At 31.4% G+C, this 12,399-nt stretch overlaps 1 protein-coding gene across 2 annotated transcripts in view; it reads left to right on the forward strand.

The window, feature by feature from the left end:
• The window catches only part of Brinp3 (BMP/retinoic acid inducible neural specific 3), a 348,321-nt gene that overhangs the window by 277,678 nt on the left and 58,244 nt on the right, over positions 1–12,399 (forward strand). For both annotated transcript variants that reach the window (XM_076832173.1, XM_076832175.1), the window contains one exon: positions 9,566–9,788. In XM_076832173.1, the coding sequence (XP_076688288.1) occupies positions 9,566–9,788 (223 nt within the window). The remainder of the gene's footprint in view (positions 1–9,565; positions 9,789–12,399) is intronic.

A 12,399-nucleotide genomic window follows, 5' to 3' on the forward strand; every position in this document is an offset into this window, starting at 1 on the left:
TTGCTTCTTTTTGTGAGAATATACGCTTTTTTAGTTTGGGTTCATCCCATTTATTAATTCCTGATTTTATTTCTTATATTTTAGGAATCTTGTTAAGGAAGTCGGGGCCTACTTTTTCCTCTATTAGGAGCAGTATTTCTGGACCAATTCCTAGATCCTTGGTCCACTTTCAGTTGATTTTTGTGCATAATGAGAGGGATTGACTTTCATTTTGCTGTATATGGATTTTCAGTTCTCCCAGCACTATTTGTTGAAGAGGCTATCTTTTCTCCCACGTATGTTTTTGGCTCCTTTGTCTAGTATGAGATAACTGTATATATGCAGGTTTGTATCTGTGTCTTTTATTCTATAACATTGGTCTACATGTCTATTTTGGTGCCAACACCATGTAATTTTTGTTATAGCATTGTATTATAGTTTAAGGTCTGGTATTGTGATGCCTCTTGCTTCACTCTTCTTGCTAAGGATTACTTTGGCTCTTCTGGGTCTCTTATTTTTCCAAATGAATTTCATGATTGCTTTTGCTATTTCTATACAGAATAACATTGGGATCTTAATTGGAACTGCAGCGAATCTGTATTGTACTTTGGTAGTATGGTTATTTTGTCAATATTAATTTTGTCTATCTAAGAACATGGGCAATCTTTCCATCTTCTAAGGTCTTCTTTAATTTTTTCTTTAGTGTTCTGTAGTTTTTATTGTAGAGGTCTTTCACTTCTCTTGTTAGATTGATTTACAGATTTTTTTGAGGCTATTGTGAATGGGATAGTTTTCCTAATTTCTCTTTCAGAGGATTCATCACTAATGTATAGTAATGCATTTGATTTATGGGTATTGATTTTATATCCTGCTACTTTGCTGAATTCTTTTATTAATTCTAGAAGTTTTCTGATACAGTTTTTTGGATACTCTAAGTACAGAATGGTGTTGTCAGCAAATAATGATACTTCTTCTTTCCCTATCCATATCCCTTTAATTTCTTTCGTCTAATTGCTCTGGCTAGAATTTCAAGGACTATATTGAATACACATGGTGAATGTGTCTTGTTCCAGGTTTTTGAGGGAATGCTTCCAATTTTTCTCCATTTTGAATGATGTTGGTCTTGAGTTTAGCATAGATAGTTTTTACAATGTTAAGGTTTGATCCTACTATCCCTAGTTCTTCTAATGTTTTGAACATGAAAGGGTGCTGTATTTTGTCAAATGCTTTCTCTGCATCAATTGACATAATCATATGATTTTTATCTTTAAGTCTATCGATGTGATTAATTATATTTATTGATTTTTATATGTTGAACCAATCTTGCATTCCTTGAATGAATCCCACTTGATCATAGTGCACTGTTTTTTAAATATTTTTGTATGTGATTTGCCAGAATTTTATTGAGAATTTTTGCATCAATGTTTATCAGGGATATTGGTCTGAAATTTTCTTTCCTTGATATGTCTCTGCCTGGTTTTTGTATCTAGATGATACTAGCTCCATAGAATGAGTTTGGAAGGGTTCCCTCCTTTTCTACTTCATGGAATAATTTGAGGAATATTAATTCTTCTTTTTAGGTCTTTTGGAACTCAGCTGTGAATCCTTCTGGTCCCAGGCTTTTCTTGTTTGGTAGGCTTTTGATGGCATCTTCTATTTCCATGCTTGAAATTGATCTGTTTAAATTGTGTATGTCCTCTTGACTCAGTTTGGGTTGATAGTTTGCCTCTAGAAATTTGTTGGTATCTTTGAGGTTTTCTATTTTACTAGAATATACATTTTCAAAATACTTTCTAATTGTCTTCTGCATTTCAATAATATATATCATGGTATTTCCTATTTTTATCACAAATTTTAGTAATTTGAATTTTTTCTTTCCTTCTTTTTTTTTGTTAGGGTGACTAAGAGTTGGTCAGTTTTATTTATTATTTCAAAGAACCAGCTTTTTTGTCAATTTTTTGAATTGTTTATTTTGTTTCAATTTTGTTGATTTCTGCCCTGATTTTAATTGTTATTGGAATAACTCTCAGCTTGCAGCCAGCAGCTAGCAGCTCAAGGGGTTCTGAAGACCAATGCCTGTATAGGCCTTACAGGCACACCTGCAGGATGGGGTGCTCTGCTCTGGCAAGCCTTTGAGGTAAAACCACCTCCTCAGTGATTGACCTCAATGTTGCTAGGCAACTGAGAGGCAAGAGCCTCAGGGTCTGAGCTTCCTTAATTTAATAATCCCTTTCATAGGAGTAATGACCCTTCCTGACAGCCTTCCACTATGTGGCAGATTTTAGAGCTTCCTCATAGTGCAGTTACATTGATCATAAAATGATTGGTTTCTAAATGTTAGGTAACCTTCTTGCTTATGTATGATTGGAGGATGAGCCCTGTATCAGTTGTAAACTATTCCGTAATAAATGAGCTGACTGGAGATCTGCCGCCTGCCTGCTCTGACCAGCTCCTGGTGTCTGTGTCTTGACTCCGCTTTCCTGCCCCTGCACATCCTGGTGATTAAGGAAAAGACCCACGACTACAAATTATTTTCTGTCTTCTACTACTTTTGGTGTTTGTTTGTTTCTCTTTTTCTAGGGCTTTGAGTTATAATATCAGGTCATTTGTTGACTTTTCTTCTTTTAATGAATGAATTCCATGCAATGAACTTTCCTCTTAGCATGACCTTCATAATGTCCCAGAAATTTTGATAAGTTGTAATCAGAGTTCTCATTTACATCTAGAAATTTATTTTTATCTCCTCCTGATGTCTTCTATTATCCATGTGTCATTCAATAGCATATCTCCAGGTGTTGGAGTAGCTTCTATTTTTTATTTTATCATTGATTTCTAATTTCATTCCATTATGGTCAGATAGAATGCATGGTAGAATCTGTATTTTTTTTTTTTTGTATTTGCTAAGACTTTCTTGGTGGTATAACATATGGTCTATTATGGAGAAGGATCCATGTGCTGCTGAGAAGAAAGTGTATTTGCTAGTTGATGGATGGAATATTCTATAATGTCTGTTAAGTCTAAATTATTTATTGTATTACTGAGTTCTATAGTTTCATTGTTTATTTTTTGTTTGGAAGATATATCCAGTGATGAGAGATATGTATTAAAATCACCCCGTATCATTATGTTGTGGTCTCTTTGGTTCTTGTAGTTGAGAAGGGTTTGTTTGATATACATAGACACCCCATTGTTTGGGGTATAGATATTTATGATTGTTATATCTTGTTAGTCTGAATCCCTTAAGCAGTATTAAATGTCCTTCTCTATCCCTTTTTACTACTTTGTTTGAAAACACTTTATCAATGGAAACTCCTGCTTGTTTACATGGTCCATGTAAATGGTACTTTTTTCCAACCCTTTCACCTTCAGTCTGTGGATGTCTTTTCCTGTGAGATGAGTCTCTTGAAGGGAGCATATTGTTGGGTCTTTTTTTTTAAAAGTAATCTATCAGTCTGTGTCTTTTAATTGATGAGTTTATGCCATATACATTCAGGACTATTATTGAAATATGATTTGTATTCCTGGTCATTTTGGTTAATTTTTGGTTTTTAACTTCACTTGGTTTCTTTTTGGAGTGACCTTTCCTTTAGTGTAGTTCCTCCCTTTGCTGATTTTCATTGTTGTTTTTCATTTCCTTCCTGTGAATTTTTTTCTGAGAATGCTCTGAAGTGCAGGCTTTCTTGTGGTAAGTTCTTTTAATTTTTGTTTATCATGAAAAGTTTTTATTTCATCCTCAAATATGAAGCTTAATTTTGTAGGATATAAGATTCTTGGTTGGCATCCATTTTCTTTCAGAGCTTAGTATATGTTGTTCCAGGATCTCCTGGCTTTGAGGGTCTGGGTTAAAAAGTCTGTTCAAATATGAAATGGTCTCCCCCAATATGTGATCTGATTCCTCTCTCTTGTGGCCTCTAAGATCCTATTCTTATTCTGTAGGCTAGGCATTTTCATTATAATGTGCCTTGGTTTAGATATGTTGTAATTTTTTACATTTGGTGTTCTTTAAACCTCTTGTATTTGGTTTTCCAATTCATTCCTCAGGTTTGGGAAATTTTCTGATATTATTTCATTGAAGAGATTTGTGCATTCCTTTGGTTTGAATATCTGTGCTTTCCTCTGTCCCCATAAATCTTATATTTGGTCTTTTGATGTTATCCCATAATTCTTGGATATTCTTTTCATGGGTTTCTTACCATCTTCACTGTGTGGTAAACTTTATTTTCAAGATTGTATATTTGTCTTCATTATCTGATGTTCTGTCTTCCAAGTGATCTAGTCTGTTGGTGATGTTTTCTATTGCATTTTTTAATTCATTTTTGTTTCCTTCATTTCCAGGATTTCTGATTGCTTTTTTTTCAGAATCTTTTTCTTGAAGTAATCTTTTGCTACTTGCATTTGTTCCCTTATCTCTTTGTTGATGTGATCAATGGTTGTCCATATGTGCTCTCTTATCTCTTTGTTGGACTGATCAGTTTTTGCCTGTATTTGCTCACTTAGGTCATTCTTTAATTTGTGGACCATTTTAATTGTGAACCTTCTGAACTTCTTCTCTAACATTTCATCAACTTCACTGTTCATGGATTCTATTATTGTAGTATCTTGGTTTGTTTGGGGCACTTTCCTCCCTTGGTTTTTCATATTTTCTACATGTCTTCCTTTCTTGCAGTGCAGATCTGAGGTAATACAGTTTCTGACCTATAATTTTATAGTGTCCCTGCAAATTACCTGTACCTCGCCTTGTGTTTGGCTTCTAGACCCTGGGCAATGACCCAGGATAAGTGCTACTGCAAGTAAAGGTGGTGGTGGCAATAGTAGAGGTAACTCAAGATATCAGTGGCGGTGTCCCAAGATGGATGCAACCCCTTTCAGAGATGGGGCTGAAAGTCTGGGCTGCCTGTTCCGAGATGCAGCTCCCTCCATGCTGTATCTGTTGTCCCAAGGTGGAGGTTACTGCATGGGGAGGGCTATGGTGATGGCTACAGTGTCCCAAGATTGAGGTGAGTTAGGCCTGAGCTCCGGCATGTGATAGCGGGTTGGCGGGGTTGGTCCAGGGCCTAACCTTGGCCTAGCCTCCTGCATGGGTCAGCAGGATGGTCCTTAGCTGGGGCCTGGGCCTTGACCTTATTTACATTTCTTAAACATAACATGTACATACTGTGCTGAAAATTCAATATTATTTGGGGTGAGTTTTTATATTTATTTACAACATCTATTTGAATTTAATTGATAATACATTCAAGTGAATTAATAAAAATCATTAAAACACAAATTTCCTCCTTACATCCCTCCTATCTATAGGCCTGCTTTTCAATGTCAGCAGCTTCTGTTTGGGTGGAATTATAACTGAAGAAATGATTTTTAAATAACAAATTTTCCTGATTACTCAAGTTTTCAGGAAATAAATTAAAAGCTCTCAAAACTCTGGAAATTTTAAGATGTCTAAGTGCGTTAAAACATTTTGAAAATATGTTTTAAAGTAATTTTATAGATTCTGAACATTTTAAGATACACAATCAATTCTATGGGTTAATGTTTTGATGTATAAGCAGAAATACTCATCACAATATGTATTCATAGCTGATCCTTTCACACACTAACAATGTTTATTTTCCTGCTTTCATACATTTAATTCACCTATAAGCCATGACAATAAAGAGCATAATGGTATAAATACATAAAATTGTTATATAAACATTGCAGTTTTAATAAAACTTTTTGCTGACATTAAAATTCTGAAACCGAGGATTATCTGTATTCTGCATATGAAATTCTCTAATAAAATTTGCATGAAGGATTATTGGAGAGATAATTGAGTTAATATTTAAAGCACCTTTTTAAAGTAACTTCCTTAGCTAGAACTCATAATAGCAGAGAGAGAGATTCAAATTAACAGATGAAATTACACAGCAAGTGATAACTAGCACTTTTATCAAGGAAATGGGAAGAAAAGCAACCCATTCCTATTTAGCTGTTTTTAAAACACTTCATTTTAATGGAGAAACACTAGAAGTCTAGAGAGTTAAACCTTATGTCTAAGTAGTCATTTGTAATTTATGGGAAAGTTGTCACCTAACCTACTTCTCTGTGCCCCCAAAGAATTCATTAATATAATATATTTCCCTGTGTTTTATTTTTTGCTTCATGCAAATTAGTTTCAAGGATTCAGAGACTGACTATAAATTTCTACCAGCATAGAGTTTTACTAGCATATTACTGTCATTGTTTCTGTTTTGTTTCTCTGTGGTCCTCAAAACTATGCTGTGCAAAAAATACTCAATTGACACACACTTAACAAGTATTTCTAGAATAATGTCTCTAATAAAATATATACAAATTTAGTTTTTCTTAGTGACTTTTACATAATTTTGACATTTCTCTTTTATAAATTCATCTCTACACCCCCCAAAATATGGCTGGTCATTCTTGTTTTTCATTTTAAGTGCTAATAGTACTCTATCTTCTACATAGCTGCAGAAATTACTATATGATAAAATAATACCTGTAATCTTGAATTATTGTATTTTGTCTTTGTGCTGATACATATCGTTGATCTATACAATAGAAATTCTAATGTGTCATTCAAATTTGTAAACTTTAAATATACATTTTATTAATTTCCAAAAGTAGCTAAAACATATCCACAGGAATAATTTTCAAGATTCTATTGACTTCCGAGTAGAATGAATTTCAGACACTAAAGATATTATTTCAACACTTGAATATATGGCATATCATTAATTAGTCATTTTTTAAAGTAAGATTAAAGGTTTATCCATACTTGCTGTCATAGTCTGAAACATCTGTATGTTCTGTTCACAACAGGTGTTCAATAAATGTTTTGGGTGACTGTCAGTGGTGACTCTTAATGACTTCATAATGAAGTAATTATTCAAGTGTCATGTTAAAGCCCTATTTCATAGAAACTACATATTGACAATTTTCACAGACATACACTATTATGAATACTTCAGTAAAAAGAAATTCCACCTTAAAATGTAAGTCTTGAGCTTGAATAAAATTTACTGATTTGAAAAGTCTCCCAATACTACTATAACAATGAACATAATTAAGTATGCATACCCACAACACAATAAAGTCTTATCAAAAGTGTTCAAGTAAAGGATGACAACGAAATGAATGATTAGTTTTCAAAGTAGTGGCATCTGTTCTGTGAATAATCCAAGGAATGCTTTCCAATTTCCATGCATCAATTCTTTATTCAAAAGAGGGAATTTCTCAAAAGAGACATATGGGACCAAACAAAATGTAGACTATTGTCAAATCAGAATTTCAAGATTCATCTATTATTTACACCCTGCTTATTTAAAAAATGACTTGAAGCATATCAAATGGACATGCACTCAAAAATCTTCTTCAATATTTTTTTTGTTAAAAGTCATTTATTTTCTTTTCATATTTCTTTTTGTTCAGGTAAAAGACTATGACTTCAATAGCCAAAAAGATAACAGATGTATCTATTTGCTTTAGAAGAAAGAACCCAATATTCACGAATATGTTTTGAATTGTTAAAAAGTTGTATTTTCCAGCATTGGTAAAATATTAAAATAACTTTAACACATAAAATAAATATAAATTCAGTGATTTAACTGTGTATTATCAGATGTCAATGGCATATTTAAAGATGTGTTAACAATAGTTTATTGATTTTAAAACACAAAGACAGTGTCAACATAAAATAAACAGATATTGATATATTTTCCAAACTTTGTTGAATAATAATGTAATAGCTATAATTGGATCTTTTAAAAAATATTTTTAGTTATGGATGGACATAATGCCTTTATTTTATTCATTTATTTTTATGTGGTGCTGAGGATTGAACCCAGTGACACATAAGTTATGGGCAAGTGCTCTGCCACTGAGCTACAAACCCAGCCCTATAATTGGATATTTGAAAAGAATTATTTTCAAAACAGACCTTTCAATATAATTTAATACTTACTTAAGATCAACCGTCTGTAACATCACAGGATTTTAAAATTAAATGAATTTATAGTCATCTAGTACTTTCTCATTTACATAGAAGCAAATTAAGTTATACAGAGGTTCCAGTTTAATGAATGCTAACAATTTATTATTGGGAGAATAGTGACTAAAATGTGGTTTTCTGACTTGCCAGATAATGCTTCTCCATCACTGAAAATGTTTTCCAAATCTTGTGGTTTGTGGACATGTGTACAAGGGGGAAACAAAAACATATATGCACAATGAATGCAACATAATATGTAAAAAAAAAATAAAAATAAAGTTAAAGATCATTTAAACAAGCACTAAAAGCAATTAAAATTTATGTTTTGAGATTCTACTCACAATTTTACTTCAGAAGAAAAGGAGAGATGTGGAAATTTGCTTATTATTTTTCAAATTTTTTACTGTGATAAAATTATATAACATATGGACCCAAATAGGCAATTCAATTATTTTAAACGTATGAGTATAATTCAGTGATATTAATTACATCTACAATGTTACATAATGATCATTACCATTATTTTTCATAAAAAGTTTTCATCATCCAGAACAGAAACTCTGTAACCATTATGCAATAGCTTTTTTCTCCTCCACCCTTATAAGTTTAAATTTTAATTTCTGTTGCAATGAATTTGACTATTTTTGGTTTTCTCTGTAGTTGAAATCATACAATATTTATGTTTGTGTTTGGTTTATTTCATCTCTGGTTTATTTCAAAGTTTATCTCTGTTTTAGCATCTACCATAACTTCATTATTATGGCTGAATAAAATTTTCTTTTATATATTTATCACATTTTATGTATTCATTCAACTGTTAATGGACAGTTTTGTTGTTTCCATGTTTTGACTATTGCCTTGATTTATCTTCTGTGTTGAGATTACTAATAGGTCTTTTAGACTATTTATTTATTTTAGCATAGCATCAACTTTTAATTTTTTTATTGATTAATTAAGCATTTGAAAATAAAGCTATTTCAGGTATGATAATTATTGATGCAAAAATGAAAACTAATATTGAAGATTCTAAATTCCCTTAATTTTTTTTTTACTCTTCAGGATACACTTTTATTTTAAATCAAATGCCATGACATTTTGAAACATGGTCAGTTACAGAGAATAGATGCCTAGGTGAAAGTTACAATTTTCTATTTACAAAACTTTCTCTCCTTAAACATTTATTAAATTATTAATGATTTTCTGTATTTTCTATATTTTTTATACTGACTTAGTGAACACTTCTTAATATATAAATATAAAATGCTTAAGAGAATTATTTACACTAATTCTGGAAATGAAAGTCAGATTTATTCTACAGTGCATTGGAGAAACACTATCTAAAGGAGAATATAGAAAATTTAAGTTAAACTTTCTGTCTAAACTGTTTAATTATTTCATAAATTATTCTAACTTTCTTCCACACAATTTCTATTTTATGGAAATCAAAAGGAAAACAATTCCAAAGCACCTAATATCTCATCTTCTACTAATCTGTTACCTAAACATGGTAGATTGTATTTATTTGTTTTCAATTTTCATATTATATGTGTTTGGAAATGTTTTATAACCAAAATGTTGAATTTAACATTTTTTCAGATGAATTCAAGTTCTTCATGAAAAGGCTACCCATGAATTATTTCCTCAACACATCAACTATAATGCATTTGTGGACAATGGATTCTAATTTTCAGCGCCGCTATGAGCAACTGGAGAACAGCATGAAACAACTTTTCCTTAAGGCACAGAAAATTGTACACAAGCTCTTTAGCCTTAGCAAGAGGTGTCATAAACAACCCCTCATCAGCCTGCCGAGACAAAGGTAAGACCTGGCAATGTAGACAACTGAAGGTATTGTTTCCACAGATTTCTCTTTATTTTTGTGAATGTAGTTGTTATAATATCACAGTTATTTATTATCATTAGATAGAGATAATTTGAAAACAGCATATTCTCTTAAGTCCCCAAATAATAAATTGCAGTAATTTTCCAAAGAAATAGTAGAAGGGGAACACATATGCTAATTCTCCCCTGCTTTTTTTTTCTTTTTCTATCATAATCAAGAAATCATTCTTACTCCATGAGGTAGTCAACTAACTGGAATAGAAAAACACAAAGCTCTAGAGTTAAATTGTAGCATACAGAATAAGCAGGGGTACAAAATGAAATTCTTTATATAATTTTCAACTAAAATAATTCAAGGTTTAGTTTTTATGATCAGTATTTTTAAAAACCATGAATATCATTCTATAGCAACTTCTAAAAATTACTGTGAATGTTGCTAGCATTACATATGAATAATGACAGACTATTAAAATATTTATGTCTGATCTGATTTGAGAAAGCACGTTTTAGATTTGTGACTTTAAGATCTACTGAAAAGTGAGTGTAATAAAAAGTCGTACCTTATCTATTGGAGGTCTAGTTAAAAAATTCATGAATGACAAAAGCTACAGGAAAAACAAAGAAGATTATCACAAAATGATACATTTGTATCAGTATCTTGCTTTATAACCCTAGAATTTTGATATGATGTTGAAATCATTGAAATCTATTTCAGTGAAAATAAAACAGATTAATATCCATTAAAAATTTTAATTTAAAAATAACTCATTTGAATTTTTATATATTCAGAATTTGTGCAGTCATCTCCATAATCTCCCACCCTCAAACTAAGTATCAACTAGAAATTGCTGCTCATAATCCCCAATCTATTCCTAGGCTATAGATTTGCATAATTCGATATTTGTCTCAATAGGTTTGCCTACTCTAAACATTTTATTTAATGGGATCATGCAATATGTGGTCTTTTGTAATTGGCTTCTTTCTCTTGTCATACTGCTTGCAGGTACATCAATGCCATAACATCAGTAGTGTGCATGTCCCACTTGTTTACCCATTCATCATTTGATGGTCATTTAAATTGCTCTTAAAAGTACTATGAATAATGTTTCTAATGTTTCTGTGAACGTTAGTGTACATTCTTTATGGACATGTGTTTTCTATTCCCTTTGGTATATACTGAAGTGGGGGATTGCTGAGTCAGATGGTAATCCATATTTAAAGATTTTTAGGAGCTATCAAACTGTTTTACAAAATGGCTGCACCATTTTATATTTCTACCAGTCATCTTCACTAACACTTATTATTTTCTGTCTTTTTAATTATAGTCATCCAAGTGGTTGTGAAGTGGCATCTTGTGGGTTTGATTTACATTTGAGTTTTGACTAACAATGTTGAACATCTTTTCATGTGCTTATTGTACATTGAACAAATGTCTATTCTAAGCCTTCATCTACTTCTACATTGTTTATTACTGAGTCCATGAATATTCCATATATAGTTAATGCCAGTCTATAAACAGTAGTTATGTGATATACAAATATTCCCTTCCATTCTCTTCCATTTTCCTGGTCAGATATGTGTCTTCCACCACCACCACCACACATACACTGTCAATCAAAGACTTTTGCCAAATTTCTTGATATTTTCAAAGAACTTTTAATTTTTTTATATTTTTGTCTCTTACTTGACTAACTTTTCATTCCAATCATTCATTCATTCTTTTTTGTTAGTATGATTTTCTTTTTCTGTTTTTTTAGAGTGAAAAGCTAGGTTATTAATTTGGAAAGATTCATCTTTTTTAATGCAGGCATTACAGCAATAAATTTTCCTCAAAGGACTGCTATAGTTTTGTTATTTTATACATCTCATAAGTATTTTTAATTTTCTTTATGAATAAGACATTTCAATATGTCTCTGTATGCCTTTGGGAACATTTTCTATTTAGGAATTGTAGCTAGAGGATGACACTGCTATTTGATTATTGTGAACTTAATGCTTTATGTGAGTTAAAAGTAGATTTAAAATTACTGAAATAGATAATTTTAACCCAAATATGAAATGTAAGACAATTAAGTGGACTAGAAAATAAATTGATAAGTCTGGTTATAAACATGCTGACTTTAGGGTTTTATTTAGCAAATTTAATTGAAACTGAATATATACATGTAAATATATATCTGTCTATCAATCTATGTAGCTATTTGAAACACAGGAAAGATTTGAAAAAGTGGGGTGACAATCCCAGTACATACAAATGAAGGAAATCTGAGTATAATACCATAGTGAATAGGTAGATGGCATCTTCAGACATACATAAGGAGTGAATAGAGAAACAAATTGCAAAAAAAAAAAAAAAAACCAATAAGGAACGTATATCATAGAAGTGACGTTAATTTTTAAATGGAAATACAAATATGCTGTAACTATGCAGGATTTTAAAGGAAAATATAGGAAAGTGATACCAAATATAAGTTGGGTACATACAAAATAAATAAGTTGGATGAGATAAAGATGTATTATTTGGAGCAGAATTTAATAGAGTATAGAGAAATCTCTATTTTCCAAAACTTTTAAAGTAAATGTCAAGA

This window comes from Callospermophilus lateralis, chromosome 13 (assembly GCF_048772815.1).
Source record: "Callospermophilus lateralis isolate mCalLat2 chromosome 13, mCalLat2.hap1, whole genome shotgun sequence".
Classification (NCBI taxonomy): domain Eukaryota; kingdom Metazoa; phylum Chordata; class Mammalia; order Rodentia; family Sciuridae; genus Callospermophilus; species Callospermophilus lateralis.